This window comes from Tyto alba, unplaced genomic scaffold, assembly GCF_018691265.1.
Source record: "Tyto alba isolate M040663 unplaced genomic scaffold, T.alba_DEE_v4.0 Super-Scaffold_44, whole genome shotgun sequence".
Classification (NCBI taxonomy): Eukaryota; Metazoa; Chordata; class Aves; order Strigiformes; family Tytonidae; genus Tyto; species Tyto alba.
Window position 1 is genome coordinate 1,503,398 of NW_024881320.1, and position 24,716 is coordinate 1,528,113.

Here is a 24,716-nt window from a genome sequence, read left to right on the forward strand (position 1 = left end):
ATTAATATAAATACTTGAAGTCACTGCAAAAATACTAAGCGTGATAGCAACATTAAGGTGTCTTCCACTTGTTAATAGCTCAGAAGTTTATTATTATCAAGGATGCCAAGCACACAGAATTGCCAGTGAAGCCAGCTGTACCTGCAGACTTGGCACTTCAAACATGCCATGCTTACTTAGAAGAGAAACGTTTAAGGATGGTCCCTGGACTAAAACTGTTAGAAGAAAAGCAAGACGAAAGGGGCAGGGTGGGCTGTAAATAAATAAATAAATAGATAAATATTAAGAACAATTTGTTAAATCAATGCCCAGATGTTCAAAACAGAACATAATGGGACAATTATGCCTAGAAATTGAAATCTGATGATCAGAAGCGTGTGAATGGTAAGACTAGAAAAAGAAAAAAAAAAAAAAAAAAAAAAACCAAAACAAACCAACCAAACAAAAAAAACCCCACATGGGCTTGATCTTGGAGTTCCCACCGAGAGCTCTGTTAAACAGAAGTTCAACACTGGAACTCTATCCTTCCAAATGTAAGCAAGGAGCACTGCTCTCGCCAGGGCAGAAACGTATGCAGTTACACAAATCCAGAGTCCCGCACTCAAAACCTGCCCAGGCACGACTCTGCAGATGGAAGAGCACTGAGGTCACGTTCCTACACCATCCTCCGGCCCTACGTCAGCGAGGCGATGCGCTTTGCGGAGAGAAGAGCGACCTTGAGAGGACCAGAGGCAACGACACCTCACACGATCACCACGATGTTCCACAAGAACATCGCTCCACACTGTCAGGCTCTGATCCAGGAAGTCATTAAAGCGCATACTTAATTTTAAACTCCTGTGCAGTTTCCATTAATTTTGACAAGACCATTTAAATGAAGGATGTGCTTAAGAGCTCTGCTAGACTGAAGCCCCACTGCATGGCACACAACAGGATCAAATATCGAAATAAGCTTAAAGATGATCCAGAAATCAGAACCCCTGGAGAGAAAATTTAATTAAGAACTATACACTAATGTGACGCTGCTTTCCAGTGATTTTGTAAGAAATGACTGGAAGGATTTCCTCACTAGTTCAGAGTTTACAATTACCTCTAAATTCAAGTGTGTATATACTCACATTTTTCCAGTGTCTGCTTTTCTGCAACCATACACTTCACCAAATCCCCCTCTTCCTATTATTCTGTGTACACTAAAATCATTCATGGTCAGCTGGAAATGCAAAAAACAAAACAAAACCAGACTTCGTTTTTCAGCATTAAAAAACTTACTGTAAAAACATCTAAGTCATCTATTAGCGTGTTAAGATACTTAATTATTGCAATTCATATAGCATTTACTGTTTTGGAAAAAGGAGCCTCTTACTGTTTATATTTCAATGTACTTGCAAGCACTACAGTCTGAAGTACAGGCAAGACGGATGAGACTGCTGCTGCCAAAGGCTGACAGTCTCATTCGTAATGCAGGCTGCGGAGGGAAGGGCTGTGGCAGAGCCGTGCAGCGGGACAGAAGCAGAGCCCGGGGTAAGGGGCGCTGGGGACAGCGGCAGAACTGCAGCGGCAGAAAGGGGACAGACGGTGTCTGGGGCTGTCAGAGCAGCAATTCTGGCAGTTCAGCTTCTTCCAGCTACTATAAAAATCAAAAAGCTCGAGAGAGGCAGTAGGGACGTCCAGAAAGGAATCGTTAGGACTGCACGTCTAAGAACAGAAGAGCAGATCAGTAACATTCCCCGTCCTCTTTCATAAGGCCCTTTCAGTACTCAAAACTGAACATTCTCTTTCCTGTACCAGCCTTTGACAAGACAAATATGCTTGTAAGTACTTACATGAATATTTAGTTCTACGTTTTTCCATTGACAAAATCTAGTAAACTTGTCACTGTAGAAAAAAAAGTTTAGAAGTTGTCTGAGACTACTGTGTAAAATATCACAGAAAATGTCAAGACACTGATGTTTAAAATAAAGTTTGCACTAGGGCGTGTCGTGGTATTTAGTAGATGATAACCTTCCTTTCAAGCAGTCGGAATCTTACTCCAACCAAGAAAAACAATTACTAGGCAGTGCACCCTTAATATTTTACATCCTTGTCAGAGAAAGTTATCTGATAACTTCACTTCTGTCATTTTAAGTATGTCCTCGTGCCCCTCTTTCAGACAGTTTTTAATTTTTAAAAACAACTAAGTTTGGAACTAACAAACATTTAAGTTACATAAAGATAATTCTAAGAAAACAGAAGCAGCTCCATTTACGTTAATGAACCTCTACATACTTCAAGGAACATTCTAAACTCATTTTATCTTAAAATAGGAAAAACATCAATAATACCAACAAGCTGTTGCCAAAAACAGTTTCTCATTTCTACATAAATAATTAAGTATTTATTTTCAGAGTCAGAAATGATAGTTCTGTGGAGGCATTTTTACAACTATTTCAGTTTGACTGCAGAACACCACCCATACCATTTCACACCGCCTACCTGGCTGCCGTTGGATCAGAGCCGCGCGTTACAGCCCCTGCACGCACGAGCAGCTCCACTGAGGTTAAGAGGGCTGCTCACCTGAACTAGCTCTGCACCTTTTCTAGACCTTTTCTGCTTAACTGCAAGGCATCCAGACACAAACCAGAACGACCGGGTCTTTCAGTCACACCCAAGAGATGGTTACTCATGAGAACATCCCACCAGTACGTAGTTCTGCGTTTTTAAACCTTTAAGCTCAAACCGCAATCTATTACTACTGCTACACAGAGCAACAGTAAAATCCATCAGCTTTACAGTTTTTCCACTCGTACATCCTGACATTAGTCAAGATATACAACAAAGCTAGTCATTTGCAGAAGCTTGCTGACAATACACTATTATTTAAATGAAGTTTACTAAACATTTTTAGCCTTATTTTACAGCAATACTGAAGGGACTCGGGTTCCTGCTACATTAACTACAAAGTTCAGAGAACACGTGAAGTTCATACCTTTCCATAAATTTCTGAAATATTTTTCCTCGGAGACTATCACAAATTTCTTCTATATATGGCTAAAAAGAGTTAAGAAACACGGTTAGTATTTAAGCATAAAATAAACTGATTATGCAATACTACCCATTATATATAACTCACATTGACTCTATATAACTACAGCATTTACTCTTTTCCTCGGAGAAGGCTCGACGAAGCATTTAAGCTTCATTTAGCTTTGGAATCTGAGCAGGTGCCCTGGAGTCAAACATAAAATATTTTCATGAGCTAGAAAACCTTAAATGTTCCCCTGGAGGGGCAGTATGAAATCTGTGTGCAGCACCTGCCTATGGACAACAGGTTTGGCAAAACGACCTCAGTACAGTTCTTTTATCAAATATATTTAAATATAATACATGGTCACTCCTGTGGAGTCTCTACTTCCCAGAGCTGCTGCCACATTCCGTCTTTTTGGTGCTTCTCTCCTTTCTGTCCTTACTAAGAAACCAGCACCTTCAACTCACAAGTGACTTTATTTCTAGGGAAATACTTTCTCTCGTTGTGCGATGGCACACAGCGATCACACACTCCGACCCAATTAGCGGCGAGATGTAACTCAAGCAATGTAGTTACCAATTTGTCAGTTCACCTAATTGCAACGTTAAAAACAGGTCACTGAGCAGTAAGAAAAATTAAGCAGAAGCAATCTCCACATTTTTGCAATATATAAAAATATGTAAAATTTACATCGAAGAAATTTAAGCTAATAAAGACTCCTATGATTGATGAGGTTCATAAGTGCAAAACCACAACCACACTGCTTTAATGCACCTAGCTATAGAAGTTAACATACATATGCATTTCTTGGTTTGTATCCACGTATATTAGAGATGTAACAATACAAGAAATATTTCACTTCTCATTTCTTTATTTTCTAAAGTAAATAGCAACACAAAAGATATATGTAATTTCACAAATGAGCCAGGATAACGTTTATTTTTATATTCAAATGGAGGATATGCAAATCCCATACTTTCTTTTTACAATTCAGAATTTTAGAAAGTTTTTAAAAAAAAAGCACAATTTTAATAGTGCAGAAACTCCTGTTTGGATTGCATTCTGTCTTGTGGAGAGACAGAAAAACATGTGAGATGGTACAAACGCTTCATTCCACACCATCATCAACTAGGAACTCGTATACCTTAAAATTAAAGAAAAATGAAAAATGTTTTGAGATTTCACATTTCTGAAGCATTAAGGCAATTTCTCCACAATGCAGTTTGGTTTATCCTGACAGGATGTGTATCTTCTTGATGTAAAGTGATTTACTTTAAATCATTTAATGACTTAGAATTACATAAATCTAAAAACTATTCTGTTCACATACCAAGGTACAGTTTGCTTTCATAAATGTGCTTAAAAATATTCCAGATAAGAATAGTAATTTGTAATTTTTATTTGACTTAGGAAAGCATTCTGATATCACTATTACAGCGAAGAGTACGTACCAGTACCATTTATTCTGTCTCCTAAAATAGTATGTACAAAGTCACTTACTGTCAAATAAGTGAAGAAAACTTGAACATTCAGACTGTCTTAACCTCACCTGAAAAAGGCTGGCTGGCACTTGTTTCTTGGCTAAATGTGTTTGTACATGATCTACAGCTTGTTTTGAGAAAGGCTTTTGAAAAAGAAAAAGAAAGATTTCAAACAGTTGGAAATGTAAGAAGTTTCATTTAAGGTCTACAGCACTGTTGTTCTTTTAACCATATGAAAAATACACATACCTCAGAATGAATGCAATATAGCTTCCCCAAAGTGTATTACTGTGAAACATGCAGAATGACGCAGTAAAAAAACCAATTATGCTAAAGCAGGAAGGCAGGAGAGGGGAAGGTGAGGAGGAGGAGGAAGGTGAAGATAAAAGGGCTAGATGATGCTCCTTTAACAAATTCATGAAAAATCCCACGTACAGGGACAGCTCCAGAGACAGAAGTAGACATGGACTTTTTACCACTACAGAGCCAGTAACGCATGCTTAACAAAAAAAACTGCTTAAACCCTTCACCCAAAGAACCATACCACGAGGGTAAAACACACTGCAAATTCTTCTTTAGTAAGAAGAGCAAATGAAACTGTTGAATACAGATCACTGGGCCAAAACTCCAGCTGGAGGAAACGTGTGTTTTCACTGACTTTAACAAAGCTGCATCTGCCACAGTGCGGCCCCACACCTTTAACTTACCATACTGCAGCTAAAAGTGAATTGTCTCCAGTATGGTATGAAAGACCACTTTATGACCAAGCAAATAATTTTAAAAATCCTTGTGTGATCAGTTTTGGACAAAATCTCAAACTTTACTCTGAGCTTTCAGAGATACCAAAGTTCATCACCCAAACTGTCCCGCAGAACCCCCGGCAGCTCATGTGTCTCTGAGTTTTTGGGGGCAGGGTTGTTGCTGGGTTGGAGGGGGCTGGTTAGCTCATGTGTATGTGTGCACATATATATGCACACAAACTACACTCACCGTTATTCTAAAATAGAGATTTAAAGAAATATAGAACAGATAAACCTCCAAGTATTTCCTTTGTGTACCACCACATTTAATAACAACTGGCACACAGCACCAATCGTTACATCTCATTACTAAAAAAAACCCCACAGACACATGCTGAATTCAGCCCAGCCCAGTCCCGCGGACTTCAAATGGAAATCCACAGCACTGCCAAGTATTTGTAGTAACAACTCCTTCAGCGACAGTCTTAATTGTTCTCTGGATGAAACTGCAGTTACTCTGAATTATCACTGCCATCAAGCTACTCTAGTAAGGCAAAGAGCAGTGTGAGATTTGGATGATACACACGTGTGAACAGGACAGCAGCTCCTTCATTATGTACGTGTCATAAATCTGCCGACTTCGGGTCAGACGCTCATCCTCAGAATCCAGTTTCTCGTATTCTTTTATCTGCAATACAAGTGAGAGGGACCCATTAGACGAGCACATTTCTAATGATCTTTCACTCATTTGGTGAAAACAAGACTTTGGCCGAAGTTTTATTTTACCTTATTTTCTTAAGAAAGACTTGAAGAAAAAACACTTGCAATACCATAATTACAGCTGACGTTAGATTTCCTTCCTCTCTTTGAATTTTTATGCGAGGAAAGTGATTTGCTTTAAAATTGCTACAAAGCTTTGTTTTCTAAAATTTGGACAGAGCTGAAGCAGCACGTTTTCCATCTACTGTTTGCCAGAGCACAAATGTGTGCAAGGGAAGTCAGAATCTAGCTGTGTGAGAGGACTGGACCGTGCAAGGGGAGCGAGATGAGCAAACGTGCGCAGCAGCACTTCTGAAGGTTTCCTTCCCAGATGGAGAGCGCTGACCTCGCTCCTCTAACGCTCAAGACCGTTGACCTCGTCTCAGATTATTTCCCTCGATGCTCTGGACTACCTGCAGCACAGCAACACGTGCCCTTTTCCAAGCTCCCAGCAGAAGGGTTGTGCTATTATTAAACAGGCAGCACGAGCCTCGCCTGGTGCCAGCCCCCGGCTGCCAGCGCAGCGCCCGAGCGTCCCGCACGTCGAGTACAGATGTCGAAAGAAGAATGTCGAGCACATTTCAAAACGTTCACGCAGTTCAGCAACGTGTTGAATTTAAATCCTACAGGTAGCTAGAAAGACGGTTTCACAAAATATATCAAGTTTTTTTCCAGGTGTGATACAGGAGGTCTGTGTGTTCCTGGTGAAGCAAGAGCAATCCCATATGGTTAATTTTACAGGACAAAAGCAGAAAATTGGTTCCGGAAAAAACACCTCATCAAGTCCAAGGGTCCTTTGGAGCATATTTAGGGAAAGAGTTCTTACAGCACTGACAGAATATAAAAAAGCACACAAGATCTTTAGGGAAAAGACTCAGCTTTTATTGCTGAACCTTCAGCCTGTGAGGTCGCAGGATCCAAATAGATTTAAGTGTGCAGACTTGCTCCGGGCCCTACACCGACCCAGGAAAACCAAAGCAGGGTAAGACCCAGCTGGATTTCACTCCGTGCCTGTCTGAGAAGGAACAGCCCGTATCAGAGCTGTCTGTGCTTCAGCCTGAGGAATAAAGCCTGCGCAAACGACGCAGCGGAGCATCTCCCGGGGCAGGGAGCTCGTCCTGGCTGGGCCCCCCCCAGGGACAAAAGCACGGCTCTGCTGATCCTGCCAGCCACGCTCTGAGCGCAAGAGCGGCACCAGGGTTAACAGACAGCACACTCCTGAGGACTTTTAAAAGTAAAGATTTTTAAAAAATGTGTTCTGCCTCTATGTCACAATACACTTTTTTTTTTTTTTTTTCCCCTCCTTCATTCAGAGGCTGCTCCTTTTACAGGATGAGCCGCACACAGCTCTGCAGCAGGTCTCCACGTGACAAACTCAGACCAATCTATCTCTGAAGGTGGAACATCGTAATTAAACTTGGTATTTTTCTAGCTGTAGTCCTCTTGTTTGCTGACTACGATAAGGCAACAGTTCCACCATGCTTTGCCATCTGTGACTACTTCCCCCCTTGGTACCAATTTATAATTAAAATGATTCAAAACATCTTTGCCAAAGAAACATTTTTTAATTAATGCAATGCCACAAAATAATTAAAAGTACAGGAGAAAGCCTGATGCACATCATGTTGCCTTACTTGAATGCCACCGCCTGCCCTTCAATACTTATTTTAAAAAACCACCTAACTTTGCACCCAAAGCAGAGGAGTCTCTTGCAACAGCCCCCCACCGCCCCGCTGGCACCAGGTCAGTGTCTCTCCCACCTGCCTTTACAGTGGGTTTTTTAACCAAATCCCTTTGTTTTGTAAAAAGTTGGAGAAAAGGAAATCAGACGACACAAGCCCCCACTGGTGACATATCCCTGGGCGGCTCAGCCTGCTCCCCCACGCCGGGGGAAGGCCCCCCCAGCACGCTGCCTGACGCCTCTCATCACACCAGTGATGCGATGAGACACCTCTACTGTGAGCACATTTAACACGCATGCCTGACATATTCACAAGCTAATTTTACTCATTTGTTAAATAGAACATTACTGCACCATGCCAAAAAAACACAGGAATAGGCAGAGCTAAGAGTGTCACCATTTATAAACGTAACCTGTCTCTAATGGCAGCCGTTTCTGCAGTATTGCTGGCGACCCAGAGATAATGGACTGTGTCATCATGTATTTCAACGCTTCCCTGGCAAACTTCAGCTCACCTCAAGAAAAGCGTCTGACAAAGTATCTCTGCAAAAATTGAAATCAGAATGCATTAGTTTTCAAGCACCTAGAAGTTCTTTTTCTTTTTTTTTTTTTTTGTCTTTCTTTTTCTTTTTATTTGAAACCAATCTGGATGAATCACTCACACAGTTAAGTGCTTCATCGTGACTTAAGCTGCACTAATATGAAATCCCTGGAGTACGGAGCCCTTCTACATCAAGCAATTTTTAATGTAGCAACGTACTCAAATTATTCTACGTGTAATAAATGCAGTAAGTAAATCAAACATATAAAAAAAAGAAAAGCTTCTGAATCTGGTGTGTCACAAGAAAATGCAACGAACCCCCTCTTTAAATATCATTAATGGGATTTTTCAAAAAGTACATGACAAAGCATTTAAATTCTTTTTAGGAAACACTTTGCTAATAACCTAAAAATACAATTTCAACTTGTTTCAGAGATAAAGAGGCAGCTAAAAATATCTTCCTAAACAATCTGTTACAACATGCCTTTTTGATTACTTATGACAGTGATATCTTCACTATATGAAAAGATGGAAACAATAGAAAAAGATACTTCTTAATTGACAGCAAGTCTCTAATTTGAGTGGGGGAACTGTATATTGCTAAGGATTTATCTCCAAACTGATAACCAGCTCAGCCTATTTTGTGCTGTTAGCCCACTAGCAAGAAAAATATTAAATCATCAGCTTAAGAGTGATCCAGACAAAAGGTTATCTCGGGCTGCGTTTCTAATTAATACTGAGCAACCCAGGCTGCATTTTAAAAGCACGTGTGCGCGTTTTAACTGAAACCAGCACCTATGGTGGGATTAACTACGGTTTTATATTCAGAGTGTCACAAATCTAACAAGGACTGAACGGGGCGATGAGGCGGGGCTCCCAGCAGAGCAGGGCTGCGGGAGGACCCGGCGCTGCGCCCGCGCTCCCCTCAATCATTCACCCTTCCGCGGGCACGGCGTCCGTTAGTGCCTTCGCTGAGTGCGTCGTGACAACTGAGTACAACCCACCTTCCCGACCTGAAGCCACCTCTCGTATCGCTCTCCAGGGGACCCTCTTACCCATCTGCAGCGCTTGCGGGGGCTTTTCCGCACCCCCTGCCACAGCGACTCCTAAGAAAGCTCAGAACCCGGCGCCAGCCTGGGCTGTCCCGACGTCCCTCGCGCTGCCGACAGCGGTCCTCTGCTGCCTCTTCTACAGGTCAAAGGGTGGCAGAGAAAGGCCCGAAGCGTTTGAGAGCGAGATCCAAACGCCGGTAACTTCAGTTGCAGCTCCTTTTCCACGAGCCCGGGCGGCTGCTCAGCATCAGCTACAGACAACGGGGCGTTGCTCTCCGTCCGGGTGGGTGACGCGGAGCCAGAGGTGCCCGGAGCACGGTGGGCACGGGGAACGAGGGGTGCAGAGGGGCAACAGAGCTGAGGCAGAAGCCGGCCACGATTGCCACAGCACCAGCTGCCCGCCACGCCGGGGCCAAACGGGCAAACTGCAGCGGGGAACCACGCTCCATTTTCTGCTTTTGCTCTTTGGGACAAAGATACATTCGCTTATTTTAGGCTTTCCGCCTCTAAGGAAAAATCTTCACTCTGGGCAGCAGATACGAAACCATGGTCCGTGTCAGCTAAAATAATAAGCAGCACTGATTTTGCTTTCAGGTCTTTTTGAAAGAAGGAATCCATTGTTGTAATCCCACGGAGAGCTGGCAAATGCTACTTTAACTTCATCTCTGTTTTGTAGCAAAACTAAGGTTTACTATCATCTTCGCAAGTGAAGATCAAAGGCTTATCCCATTTCTCAAAAACACACCTGACTTAGAGATATTTGACAAGTAGAGACCAAGATGAACCAAATTTCAACTCATTTCTCATGAATATTTCAAATGAACCATAGTCGAAGAGTGTACCTTGTGTTAGAAAACATTAATAAACGTAAAGATATTTCAAGCTCTACTAGTGTTCTTCCCCTTTCCATCATTCTCTCAGTATTTTCCACATTATCTTTTGACCCGTAAATGTGGTGAATGAACATCTGATTAAGTGGCTGCTCTGGTAACTTTCCGCCATTGCTTTGTTTTCAACATATTATGCCTTAAAACTAAACATACTTAACTCTTGAAGGACAAAAACTGTAACTAGCTTTTAACATGCTTTGTTAGTTTATGTTTAATAAAAAGACAGTTTCAGCATATGCAAATAAAAGCACTGTTAGAAGTTGAGCTAAGTAGATTTTTCCTGCAAATAATCCATTTTCCAAGTCTTAAGTATTTGCCCAGTAAGAGGGCAAAAAAAAATCATCTACGCTACTCTCGTAAAATATGCTGCAGGAGTACTGCACCAAATCACCAACTCAATTAAATAGTTACAGTGCTATGTTCAAAAGTCTCTTGAACTTGTTTAACGTGACAGCTTTGTGCCTTTGAGATGCAATCATTACTCCGTACAACAGACTCTTATGGATCAACCGTTCCACCGGGAAGCTGAGAGGACTCGGACCACCGAGTGCCTGCGCGGGGGGACAGCCTGCCTCAGCCTCGCTCCCCGCAGCCCCAAAACTCCACCAACGGCCACTCACCTCTTCGTAAAACTTCAGTTGCGGGACAGCTTCATCAATCTCGTTCATGCAATAGTCTTTAAAAAGCAAAAAACCTGGAAAGAAAAGAGCAAACAAACAACAACAACAAAAAAAAAAAAACCCAAAACAAAACAAAAACAAAAAACAGAAAAACTGTATCATTACTCTGGTAACTTGTAAAAAGGGATAAAAAAGCCACCCGGGTAACATCCTGGCACGTACATATCCACGTAAGCATGCCTTCTTGCCACAGCTGAGCAATACTGACTATCAAGCAGCTCTACAGCATTCTGAACAGAAAAGTATTATAAACCTCCCCCACCTCCCGTAGGTACATTAAGCATATTCCAATTTCTACCTGCTGAGAATTTTATGAGATGTTTACATAATGTACCCAAACATCCCATCCTTCTTCATGGATCAGGTTTTCTTTCTGTTTTCAGAGTAAAAGTTAGATACTATTCACGTGTTTTCGATTTTTGAAATTGATGTACCTTCTTCTGATTGATAAAAAGCAACCTCCTCTGTGTGCCAATTTTAGAATTATTGGTTGTTACTTCTAATAGGTTTTACAGCACAATAAATTACAACGGGATCTTTATAGTTCCTTTGCAAGTAATTTAAAGCACAACCTCTGCAGCCTGCTGATGAGTATTTTCCATGATAAGCATTTTAATGTTTCACCTCACAGAAGTACTGTCTCTGCAGTTGCCTAGAGCTGGTACCTGCTGCCCTTTAAACTTTCCATGGGTACCTGTGTCACAGCTATTGTCTGGGTTATCCAAGCCCCTTAGAGCTGTGAACAAACGTGCTTTCAGTCCACGCAGCAGGTAATCCCTTTCCTTATTCAGTTGCTGTGGACTTACTGAAATCACCCCCAGCTTTTGGAGGTAAGACCACGTAAGTGTAAACTAAACCAAGAAAGCAGCTAAACCAAGGCTGGCGCTGGCTGGGAACCACTGCATCCCACCCCCAGCCCAACTCCCCTCCCCACAGGGCACCCCATCAAGATAGGAAATGCCCCTTTTCAACTTGGAAAAAAACCCCACATATATACATGAGACCTATTTTTTTTTCCTAATGAAAATGTAATTGTAATATGAACTTACAGCAAAATTATATTACCAGAAGAAGTAGCACATCACTGTATGCTCAACTAAGAAATAATACTACCACCTACAGCATCTCATGTTTTCCAGAGTATACTATCTTTAAAAAATGAAAAACCCACTTGATATGCTACACAGCAATTTCACTGCAGTGTGTACAGGAGAGCATTTAACTGTCAGTTATGAACATCATGTCCCTTTAACTCACTATCATCGAATTTTATCAAAGACTTAAATAAGGAAGAAAACCCACGAACCACTCTGAAGCAAAACCGTTAGTCTCGGCGGACAAAGCAATGCTGATCAGGCAAACAAAGGCATTAATTTATGTATGATTAAACATTTATCAGATTCTTGGTAGCCCCTCTATCTATATCTGGATCCCAAGTTAAATTTCCTATTGGAAGAGCTCATTTTGCTAAGGTCCCCTAGATTTATTTGGTCACAATCAGAATACCAGAAAATGGATTATGACCAGATAACTCCTATACTTTGCTTGACTCGTTTAGCTGATCAGGATGATTTAACTGATTCAAAGATCTACAAACTGGGTTTTGTTCTCTAAATGAGGACAGAAATCTAATTAATCGATTCTCTTATGAGATTCTCCAAAGTTTCTAATTATTCTTTAAAAAAAACCACAAAATCTTCTTGAAATATTTTATAAACAAATGTGCTTTTTTGGAAACAAAAAAAAAAAAAAAATCAACTCCACATTTTCTATTCCTTAACAGCAATTTGAAATTGGAGTGCTGCTGCTTCTTTCTCTCTCTTTTTTTTTTTTTTTTTTTTAAGGGCTTGTCTTAGTTCCTATTTTACTGGAAATATTCTTAAGAAGTTGTCTTCCCTTATTGCAGAGGAGATGGAGAGAAGCACCGGAGCAGCCCGTGCCTCGTACGAAGGACAGAGTTCCCAGCCAGCCGCCAAACCCAGAGTCACCCAGTGACAGCAGGGGACACGACTGCCCGCTCCGAGCAAGTCCCAAACTGTCCCCACTGCTGCCAAAACCCACCCAAACCCACCCAAACCCACCCACTGCCAGGGAGGGACAGCCTGCACCTCCCCAGAGCACCCGGTGCCTTGCATTCCCCGCCTGAGCGGCACACACGGCACGAACCCCCAATTCATCAACTCTTATTTAACACATGATCGGAACAGCAGCAGCGCTGAGCAAAATAATGCTGAATTGACTGAACTTTTATTTGGACAGTGAACTAAAGAAGATTACAGTCATGTAATTAAGAGACTAAAGAGTGGCACAAACAGCAATGAATGCAGTGAAAGAAAAATCCCTGGCGGGGTCCCAGCTACTGGCTGTTTACCAAAAAAACCCACAAACAAAAAAACCCACAAAAAACCACAAAGACAACCGTGGGAGGAGTGTGAAAATATACCAACACAAATTTTCAACAATGCCATGCCAAACATTTTAGCCCTGTTTAATATTTTCCAAACTTTTTAATTTAATTATCGCAGAAAAAGAAAAGGTTCACAAGCCCAGAGAACAAGGAACAATAGCAGGCTTATGCTGCCTGCGTTACACAGCCCGCTTCCCACCAAGTACATTTCCAAACTGCATAGCTATGCAGAAAACTAGAGGCATCCAAAACAAGAAGTTAGAAACTTTTATAGATGATTAATATTGTCATAGGAAGTTACAGCCGTATGAATTAATACTGACAAAGTGCTGTTAGTCAGGTTCCAGTGAAGATGAGCAGAATTATTCCAGCAGCATTTTAAAGCGTACAGTAAAAAACAAAACAAAACAAAAAAAAAACTAGGAAGAAATATTGCAGTAAAATAAGTTATAGCATGAAACATCTCTTCTCCATGAAGTTACCAGCGTTGTAAGTATTCAGTAGCCAGACACCCAAGGCATCTGCAAGCCCGTTGCAGACAAAACCATACCCTGAGGAGCAGCAGGGTGGTGGGAGCCGACGGCAGGAGACGGGGGCTGGTCCCGCTCCTCGCCCTGAGCACAGCCGTGCTTGGCACAGCAGGTCACACGGAAATGCTCTCGTAGCCAGAAAAATGGGTAAGAACTTTATTTAATTGTAATTTTTACAAGTTTCAAGGAGGGGGGAGGGCGGGGAGGAAAGCAACAAAAAAATCCTGCTTCAAAAGGTCAGTAGCATCCAAAATGAATATTATTCTAACACTTGGGGAGTGTTTAACACATAAATTAGAGCAGCAGCTTTCATCAACTATTCACCATTGTCTTTTCAGAAAAAAAATACAATACATTCCTTTTAAGAAATGCTGTTCGATACCAGTTAGGGTTGAACATAACAATAGATATTTCAAGTTTCCTTTGAAGAACCTGTGTACTGGGAGGATTTATGTATGTGTATTAAGAGATACTGTAGACATACACGCAGCTTACATAGTCTTTAAAAGAACCTGGATTTCACATGGACCAACCTCCCTTGACAGAAACGTTTCTAGTATTATTTTTTAAAAGATATGCTCTACCCAAACCACAAGAAGGATTATGTACCATAAGCTTTCCAAGCAACAGTTTGGAAAGCTAGACACATGCACTGCTCTGCGAGTAACTACAGGGTTACTCCATCCTCCGAGTTCGCCCCGGGACAGTACAGATCCCTACCTTACAACCGGAACCTACGCGTTCGGGGTACCTTCAGGAAGACGTTTCTAACGACTATGTGACAGCGACCGGTCGCTGAAATCTGGTGGCTTCAGCACGGGAAAAATACTCCAGACTTGGAAGTGGATAGCCAGCTGCAGAATTCATTACTGCTTCGGCGGCGGCGAACAAAGCAACGGCTGGTCCCGCGCAGGAGCGGTGCCAGCGGCCTCCGGCGAAGGGCCCGGCCGCTGTGGCAGCCCCGGAATGAACTTCCTCCCGGCCTCCACATTTCAGATGGGATTGACGAGAATCAGATTCTGGGAGAGTTTTGAAGTGCGTCCTCACGCTTGGCTGGCATTAGGCAACCCTGAGTGCTGCTCTTAAAATTATTAGCAACAGAGACATCAAAGAAAAATCGGTGGGTGTCCAGCACAACTTTTTTCTTCAGCAGGCTGTATATGGGGAAGGATAAGCCAAGTGATGGAGTTCTTTTTAATTAATTGATAACAGTGATAAATTATTTTTTTTTTTTTTTTTTTTTTTTTCCCCGACTTGTATCATGAAAACAGAGGGAAAGGGTGTCAACCCAGGCATTCTCTCTGTCAAAATGAGAGTGATGGCAGGCAGCCAACCGCATCCCTCCTGGCCCTGCCTGGACAGAGCTGCTCTCCCGCCCGCGTCCGATGGCGGCTGCGCTGGGAAGCGGCTGGAGGAGGCGAATCGCTGCCACGGTGCCAGGAAGACGAGAGGTCTGCAGGAAAACTTTAATTCCAGGGATGATTCATCGGAGGCTGATGGTTAGGGACAAGGAATGAAGAGGGATCTAGGGGACTGCGAGAGGCTCTCGCGGAGCCTGGAGGACAGAGATGTGAAGGGAAAAAAAAAATCTTTGGGGAGAGCAAGAAACAAAAACGGATTGCCAAGCGATGAGAGTGGTGACTTGTAATTACTTCACCGAAGATTTACAAGGGAGGAAAACAGATTCAGAATCTCCACTACCCAGTCAACAGTATCGTTCAAAATGATCTAAAACTCCTAAGAAAAATTCAGAATAATTTGTGGGTAAATTCTTCATTTAAGAAGTCCTATTCCCTGATTTTTACCTTTTTATGAATGATTGGCCTTTTAGCTCTTTTACAGCACAAATGCAAATGCAAACATACTACTGCTCCCTCGTCTCGTGTTTGCAGCTTCTCTGACCATGCAATCCATGTCCCCAGGTATCAGCACACTTGGAATCTTTCCACTGTCCTCAATTCAAATAAATCCAATTAGAGCTTCATGTTCTCCACATTGGAAGCGTTTCTGTTTCGACCTCCCATTGTATCAATGGATTCTGCACTTCCACTGCAGCAGAAAGGAAATCTCCTCTTTTACTGATGTTCTTAGATTGAGTGAAAAATTACTAGCCAGAAACTGCAGCTCTCAGATAATAGCAAAACTAATTGACAGACGCAGCACTGAATAAGTGACAGTAGTTTGAAGAAGTTCAAGGAGAACTGACGAAAAGCACAATAAGCACAGTTAACTACACACTGAAAAATAGGACCAAGAACAGAAAGCAGGAATTAAAAAAATGATAGCATTAAATAACAGATAAAAGGAACCAGCAATTATTTATGAAATAAAGATGCTGACAGCTTTTGCTTTAAAGATTCCTTCTTCCATACTGTATCATTTCTTCAACAACCACGTCGCTAGTTGTTAAGGCAGAAGAAAAATATATTTTAAAAGCTTTTTCTGGCAACACCGAAGTGATGGATGATATCAGTAATACATACATACAAGCACGAGACAGCACCCAACTACAAGCCTCTGCTTTCCCAGCCTCTGGACAATAATTTTTTCCCATTATCTTTTTATGGACAATCCCGTACAGCTAAGTTTGCCAAATGCCATTAATTGCACTAACTCTAATTACCAAGACAAAATGTCTTTCAAGGAGGGATAGAGAGGACCCTTGAGGTTTGCAGTTCAGTCTTAACTGGATACTCGCGACCAGGCGGGGAGGGGGAGATGTGGAGAGCAGCCGAGCACCGGGGGATGTGGGCGAGCGAGCCTGCGCCCGCTCGAGCAGTCGGGCCATTCCCAGAGCGCGTGTCCATTACACAAACTTCAGGGGACGAGGAGGGGAATTAAGTTAACCCATCTCTTTAAAGAAAGTGGACATATTTTTTACTTCAATGTTTATTTCAAATAATTATGGTTTTGTAACATGACTTCAGAAATTTTGAATGAAATCCTAAGTCACCGGGAAGCCCCCATGCCACCTCTGAGTTAAGAGGGCCTCCTCCTTAATCCCTGAATTCGCCACTGCTTAGGGCCAGGCTCGGGCAGAGAACAGCAACGCAGCTGGGGACCAGCCTACTCACTTCTGCCAAACCTGGCCTGGCCACTGACACCATGTTTACGAGCTGACTATGGATTATATTATTTAATTACCCCAAGCAGCCTTCCACACGACTTCTCACTTCCATGCAGGGTTTCCGTGCTGCCCACGCCATCCTTCTCCCACCAAAAGGCCGGCGGGTACCCATGGCTAGGTGCCCGTCCCCCAGGAGCCCGCCACTATTCCCAGGCTATCCCAGGCTGGCACGTTTCTCCATTTAACACACTCCATCTACTAAATTTTAAATTCACACCTCTGCAGTTGCCCTGGTTTGATGCAAGCCCAGTGCTTTTTAGCAGCCAGCCTTGGCTCCGCAGAGAGACCGATGTTCGTGGGCTGGATCCACCGTGGCACAAGCGAGGGGCCACCTGAAGCCCCCCCAAAACGCCCGCCCAGCATGGGATTGCACAACGCTTCCAAGACTAACAGAACCACAGGCTGCTTTGCCAAGACACAGTGTATTTAAAAGCCACCTGTTTGCTAGCAGAGGTTTTTTAAAGGAAGAAGTAAAACCTGCAATGGAGAACCCTTCTCTTACAGTTTTAATGAAGAAATGTTGCCCTTTCCATTCGCAGGCATTAAAGCTGCCTTCTCATTTTACAGTTACTTGTAATTTTCCTGCCCTGCTACTAGTGTTATTAAAAGCAGGAGGCATTGCCCCATCAGCAGGTTTTGCCAGGCAGCGGGGCGAGCGCTGACCTCCTGCCTTCTCCTACCGTCTAAAGGTCACTTCTGCATTCATAGCACCGTATCTTGGTGTTCACGAGAACGTCAATTAACTGAGAGCATGGGATAATAAAAAAAAAAAAAAAAAAATATTTAATTAGGAACTCCATAATAAAACAAACCTTGGAGAAAACCACTTATCTAACTGGAATTTTATTAGTATCTGATTCAAATACCCTTTTAACAGGAGTAAATAAAAACCTTATTAAAACAAACAGAAGTGACTAGGTAAGACAGCAGAGCTAAAAATAGACACATTTAGCCCTGATATAAGTATTCACAATGCCACTGATTGAAAGGAAGCTGCAGCTATTTACAGCAGACCTGAATGCGGTCCAAAACGCTGATGTAGACTCTTTCTAGTAGGCAAAATAGCAAATTAGAAAACAAAAATATCAAGCTGCTTCCAAATCCTAACTAAACGTGCTTTGTATAAATACGGAATAATGACAAACAAATAAGTAGCAGCATCTGCACCAGAATGAGTGCAGGCCCATTCCCGGCCGGCTGCGGCTAACGGCTCCGGCTCCCGCGCAGACAAAGCTCCAGCACGAGCTTCCCTGTACCAGGCTGCTCGGGAACGCGCCGGTGCTCTGCAAACCCTGCAGCACAAGGGGTTTTCCACATTTTAGGCACTTCAAGGTCACTGTCCTAAATCCCTCCAAGGCCTCTCCTGATTTTTCTTATTTGGCTGAATTCGGACAACGGCGTAAAGAAGTCAGAGGAGCGTAACCCGAGGGACGTCTGTACGTGGTGCCATCACAGACGCCTCGTCCCCAGAAAAGCCTCTTGTGCAGAACCGCCGAGGAAACCGCGGGACAGCAGGCAGTGGTGGCAAAACTCAGCTAACACTCCGCAGAGAAGTGGTTGTACGGGTGTGTCTGGAGCCAGGTGCCGGTTGTTTCACCGCCTGACGCGGCCCTCACCCCGGAGGCAGGGCTTTGTTACCCCTCGGCGAAGCGGCGCGGCTCCCCGAGCTCTCCTCCAGCGCGGCCCGTCGCCTCTGAGCAACAGGGAACCAGGACCCGAAACAGAGAATCACACTTGGCTTTTCTGCTGGAAAACTACCACTCCTCCCAGCGTGCCATCTCGTGCTTTATCCCATTTTATTTTATTTGCCTCACTGTAACGAGCCCATCATCGGTACCAATAACAGATGTAGGTCTTAGACACAAAAAGTGAGGGGCAGAGGTCTACTATTAAACCGTATAAAAATCCTAATTCAAACCAGCCCGCAGCTGTTAGAGAATATCCAGTCAAATTCAAAATCTCGTTCTGTATGGTATACACACTCAGTTGCCATAGCACAGGATAATTAAGACCACCTAAAAGCTCCAGAAATGAGAAAACCACTGATTTCCCTGTTCTGGAACAAAGAGACTTGCTACTACCAGGGAAAACTCATCTGCGTAGGAATCACAGCTCTGGCTAGGTACAAAGCCACAAAAATCCTCACAGTCCAGAAGGCACCACCGATTTCACTACTTTTCTTTCCAATTATGAGCTATTTGTCCTTAACCTATTTTTTCCTAATAGAGCCTAATGTACTTTCACTTTTCATTAAAAATAATACATCATGACAAATTAAAACATATCTCTGTGCATAAAAAGCAGAGTAAAAGAACAAATTATATTTTACAAGACAGGACTTGCATACAATGGCGAGGAGTGCAGAACAATTTCCCTAGAACATAATCAAATTGAGCTCAAAATTAGTCTGTAAGTTGCCAGGTAGCTTGTTTAATGACATCTATAAATCATTATATGAAAATAAGCTTGGGCTAAAAGGTTTCATGTGTCTAAGAAATTCCTTATTTCCAGGCATATTTTCCATTAGCTTTTCACCCAAAGAAATCACTACCACTTGTTAAAACTTGGTCAGCCATCTTCCCAATTTTAGACCTGTGCCTGACTCGAACTCCTGCAGCAACAGGAGCCATCGAGCTGTATAGCTCCTGCAGCACACCCATTTCAGACACGACAGGAGTACCCGCAGATGCTGTGTCAAACCTCAACATAGGCTTACGAGGTAGAGGGTCTTAAAGCAGCTAACGTACTGACTTACTGAGAACATTCCATTATTACTCTGCTTCAAGCCCAGAGGAGCAGTTTGGAGCAAAATACTCGAGGTGGATTGCAGAGTCTGCAATATCAAACGCGCAGGCACACAGCAAACACCCTTCCACGTCCCCTGACAGCAGCCAGGAGTTCAGCACTTCCAAAGGGTAGGACCAGCAGCTGTCAAGATGTCAAGTGGTGGCATACCAATTCAAACGATAAAAGGATTTCTAAGGAAAAAAAAGAATGTGCTCTATTCTTAACACGCAGCTGTAAATCATTAAAAAAAAATGTGATGTCTGTGCTTCACTCACTGCAATTGCCACTGGATCTTTGTCTCAAAACCAAACCACCACGTATCAACTTAATATCCTCATGAAATGTACCTCTGAATATTGAATGTGCAATAAATAATTTTTTAAATCCATGAAAGAGAAGACTAGGGAAAACTTATATCTGAACCACGTTTAGTATGTATCTTTCATACTCTGGTCTCCCTTAACGTGCAGAACTCCAGTCAACTGAAGTTGAGTACCAAAGGCATTCAACATATCAAAGGTGAACAAAAAGAGGGTTGTACCTAAGAAAAAGTACCTCTAAAAGACGAAGGACTAATATCACTAAACAAAGATATATAAAAATAGAATCTAATTTTTAAAAGGACAACTAAACACAGAATTGAAGCATTTCAATGAGCTATTGCAAAGAACATGATTAAATTCCTTCACTAAAGCTCATAAAGAAATACATAGCACTTGAGGTTTTGCTCTTTTTTCACTTGTAAATAGAAGAAACTCCCACCACTTTTGCAAGTGGCATTAGCAGCTACTAGCAAGCTATTAGCAAGTTAACAAGTATTAGCAACTTAAGAACATCAGGATCGTTCTGTTATTTGTTGTACGGGTTATTTCCCCACAAAACAAGAATATTTGGCCCCTATGAAATACGTGACAGTTATTTTCTTAAGCCGTATTTTCCCATTATGCAACTTTTAAAAATTACTTACATAATGCAAGCTAATATCCCTTTATTACTGAAAAGCACACAATTTCTTTTGACATGCTCTAAGCTATGAACTGTTCACTGTTGCAAACACACAAAGTACACAGGGAGGTGTATTTCTACTTCTTAGAAAGGACCTAAATCTGTGTGTTTTTTCTTGGGGAATAGCAAGGTGATAGGATCATTTAATGAAGACATGGAATAATTTCACATCAGAAGGGTATTCTCAAGTCTCTGATGCCAGTATTCACCTTAGCAAGTACTGTTCAGTACCTTAACCACTGTAAAGAATCAAACTGTTCTGCAACAGCATCTAGGAAGACTGGTACTGTGGCTAAAATCAAAACACAAAGCCAGTAGTATTCAGTTCATAAATATACACAGCACTTAGGTAAAGAGGAGCAAAACCACTAAAACAACAGTGACAGAGCACAGATGATTCTCCTACGTGAATTTTAAAGCCTTCCTCTGGTTCATTCTGTGCACTCAAAGGAGAAAGCTGCTAAGAGCTGGAGGTTCAGAAACAGATGGTTCTACTTCTCTTCAGCCTCCTTCTCCTTTTAATCAAAGAAATTATTGACAGAAGTATCCAGAAACATTAAGAAACTGTTTTGCGTATTTCTGAACCTACCTATCCAATCACTGCAGACACACACACATTTGAGAGAAGAGTATTACAGGAGCCCTGGCCGGATATAATGCTGTCAGTGGAAAGAGGCCAGGAGAGAGAAGCAACTACCCTGTAAGGTTACTGCTCTGTTCCTCTACAGAGTCTGAAGGTTCAGAGGGCTGATGGTGAGCATCAGTCACCTCCTGACAGCGCACCAAATACCTCGCAAAGCTGGACCAATTCCCTGGGGGGGTTGCAAGCTGGATAATGAATGCATCATTCTTTTATAGGACAGATATTGGTACAGAACAATCAAAGCATTTGAAAGGCTTAGAGTAAACATCCATGGCTGTTCTCTGCTCTACAAATGAATTAATGAGGTAACCGATAGCCAGAGCTCTCCAGCTTCTCTGCTCTCTGACTTTCTATCTGCGCTCTCTCTTAAATGCACTGCTGAAAGTTAGAAGACTTAACAGCTTCACTAATTTAGATTCTACTTACTCTTGTCCTGGTTTCTAAGCTTTTCTCCTGTTACTAATGAGTTATCCCACTGAGATGAATGAGTAGCACTGGCAGGACCAGAGAATCTGCTTTATTAGTAGTACAGAGCTATGCAGGTACATCTCATTAAAGTTGTTATTATGCCACGTTACAGACATGGAAAACCAATATTTACCTATTTCACAGTGGTGTTCAGAGGCTTAATTGGTCTGTGAATTGTTTCGATGTCTTGAAATTGGTAAAAGCTCCATGGGAGTGCAACTGGTTTGGAATGACTGAGAAATTGCTGAGGGGAGGAGAGGGAAATCAAGATTGTACACCATCACTGTTTATACACAAGGATAAACACCAGAAATAGGCTAAGAAAGCTCAAGTGAGTACAATCGGATAGAAAACGCTGTCTTTGGTATGGAAGTCACTCTGCGCTATATTAAGGATGGGTTTGTAACACTTTAGCTCAGACCTTTCCAAAGTGGTCTTTGCAACCCCTCCTTGGTAGCTGGCGGTGGACCTGGCAAGCCACAGAGGTTAACCAACAGCTCACCTACCAGCAGGAGCCAGCTCCAGAGCCCTGCTCCACCCTGCCTGCAGGGAAGGACCTGCACAAAGACCCTCCGGAGGCCACAGCAGCCCAGCTGCAGCACCAGCGGCATGCTGGAAACGCCTGTCCCTCGCCAGCACCCACAGAGAGCCTGAGGCCAGCTGCCCTCTCCTCCTCCTCCTCCTCCTCCTCCTCGCCGCACCTGCACGCAGCCAGATGCCATCTCCCCCACCCACCAGCCAAGCTGCTGCGAACGGGGCTGGGAGGCAAAGCTGGGGGCCGCTCCGAAGGCTCAGGGGTGAAGCTGCGGGGTGACCGAACACATCCCCGAGGGTCCCTCTGATCTGAAAGGAATGAGTTTACCTACGTGCTTCCTGGGGAAAAACAAACCTGGAAATGTACACAAACTCACTGCAGGCTGTGTATGACCATTACTGTCTGGTATGTATGTTTGCTCAAAACCTAAACAAGGAAACATCCAAGTGAAATTTCATTCAACCAACCTGCAATTTATCTCTATATACGTTACATTCATTACCTATCTTGCTCATTTTCTCTCCTACAATACTACTTCCAGAGTTCAAAATTTCCGGTCTGCCTGGAATTCTTGATAATCTAACCCAAAAACTGTATAATTACACTGCTCTGCTGAGATAAAGACTACTTTACCCCATGACTTAAATCTTCCAAGAACTATACTGTATATGAATGCTAATATATATCAGCACACATACGTTATCCATCGTGTGAAGTTCCAGGTGACAGGATATATATTTTTCCTATTCTACAATTCCACTGGGAAATCACACAAGCGAGTATCTTCAACCCCTCCACAAAGGCAGCCATGGGAGCACATCAGGCTGCATCCCAACAAAGAAACGCTCAATTATTTATGATCAGAAGAAAAACCAAAATGAATACATACATTTTTTATAGTGACTTTAGATCCTGTTTGTCTCTGACACACAAGACAGACACCACCTTAAAACTGCCTGCAGGTAAACCGCACATAAAATCTACAGTAGGAATCTTCATCTACATCCCTCTAAATGATCTTCAGTGTGAGTCATGCAAGTGCCACTTTTATTTCACCACAAAATAAGAGTATGTTGAAAGAACAGTAACATTTAAATTATGACATAAAAACTAGGACTTAAACCTAACACTAATTCAGTGAAAAAAACTGCATAAAGCAAAACGGACTGAGTTTTATAACAAGGCTCTGAGTGCATATTTTTTCTCTTTCGCTGTCCACACCCTGGTTTGACACAAGTGGAAAACTGCTGTGAAGAACAGCTCCGCTGTGAAATGCCTTACATTAATAGTTTCTGCTTCGGTTTACGATCACACAGTTTCTGACATCAACTTGTGGTTTGGTTTTTGATCTTGTTTTTAACCGATCATACGAACCGTGCAAGGAAAGCATGGGTTCAACAGATTCACGAAGGCCTCCTGCCGTCCAGCCACAATCCAAGCTTTATCCTAAACTTGAATTGAAAATAAGAAGTAACAGGAGAAAGAAGAAGATCAGTCTTCAAACAGTATCTTAAAATGTAATTTTTTGTTCATATTGTTACTTCCTAATTTTGATGGTATCTACTTCCGTATGGGGGCTGCCTTCCCCAGGTCAGAAAAGGAACCCCAGAATAAAACCACTTGAACAAACAGCCTGCCTCCTTGCTCTTACAGAAAACCCGCCAAGCAAGTAACTATTTTCCTTGTTGTATGGCTGCACATGATTTAACATCAATACACCAGAACAGAGTAAAACTGTCGCAGTGACACAAGTCTCATGAAGGCTGTTAAGAAAGAAGTCCAAGGCTGTGATACCCACTCCCTCAAGCCTTAGATCAGTAGCTAATGTACGCCCCGAGGTGACTTTGGCTCTAAAAATACACTCAGTTCTCAAAGACACTTCAGCACGGGTTTTTGCACAGCCCCTCCCCTCGCCACCGTCCTCTCCCAGGAAGGATGGGGAGGACCTCGATCTGTCCCTGCAGGAACTGGCACATGGGCTCCCCAGCACGCCCGGGCCACCACTAGCCCCACCGGCCACCACTAGCCCCTGTGCCCCCAACAGCTCAGCTGGACCACGGGCAGAGGAGACGGCGCTGGCACGACCCCCCCTCTGCTCACACATCCTTCCCCAACAGCTTCAGAGGCATCACAAGCGGCTAGAAATCACCAGAAGCAGGATCTACTAATTTGTCATCCCCCTGCTCATTTGATAGCCAAAAACCCAGGTGCTCTTTACTCCCAACCAAGTTTTATTGCTTTCATTGTTATTTCCTCAGAGGACTATTAATTAGTTCAGAATGCCAACAGCACATAGATCTTATGCTTAAATTAAACAATAGCTTAAATAATGCTCTAGGGAGGTACTTTTCCCAGCCTGTTATTTTTAGGCATCTTGGGGAGCTTA

At 42.7% G+C, this 24,716-nt stretch overlaps 1 protein-coding gene across 2 annotated transcripts in view; it reads right to left on the reverse strand.

Moving 5' to 3' along the window:
• GRK3 (G protein-coupled receptor kinase 3) overlaps window positions 1-24,716 on the reverse strand; it is a 76,877-nt gene that overhangs the window by 28,829 nt on the left and 23,332 nt on the right. For both annotated transcript variants that reach the window (XM_042805072.1, XM_042805071.1), the window contains exons 3-8: window positions 10,769-10,842; window positions 5,812-5,913; window positions 4,554-4,628; window positions 2,966-3,027; window positions 1,824-1,875; window positions 1,119-1,210 (exon numbers count right to left, since the gene is read on the reverse strand). In XM_042805072.1, coding sequence (XP_042661006.1) covers window positions 1,119-1,210; window positions 1,824-1,875; window positions 2,966-3,027; window positions 4,554-4,628; window positions 5,812-5,913; window positions 10,769-10,842 — 457 coding nt within the window. The remainder of the gene's footprint in view (window positions 1-1,118; window positions 1,211-1,823; window positions 1,876-2,965; window positions 3,028-4,553; window positions 4,629-5,811; window positions 5,914-10,768; window positions 10,843-24,716) is intronic.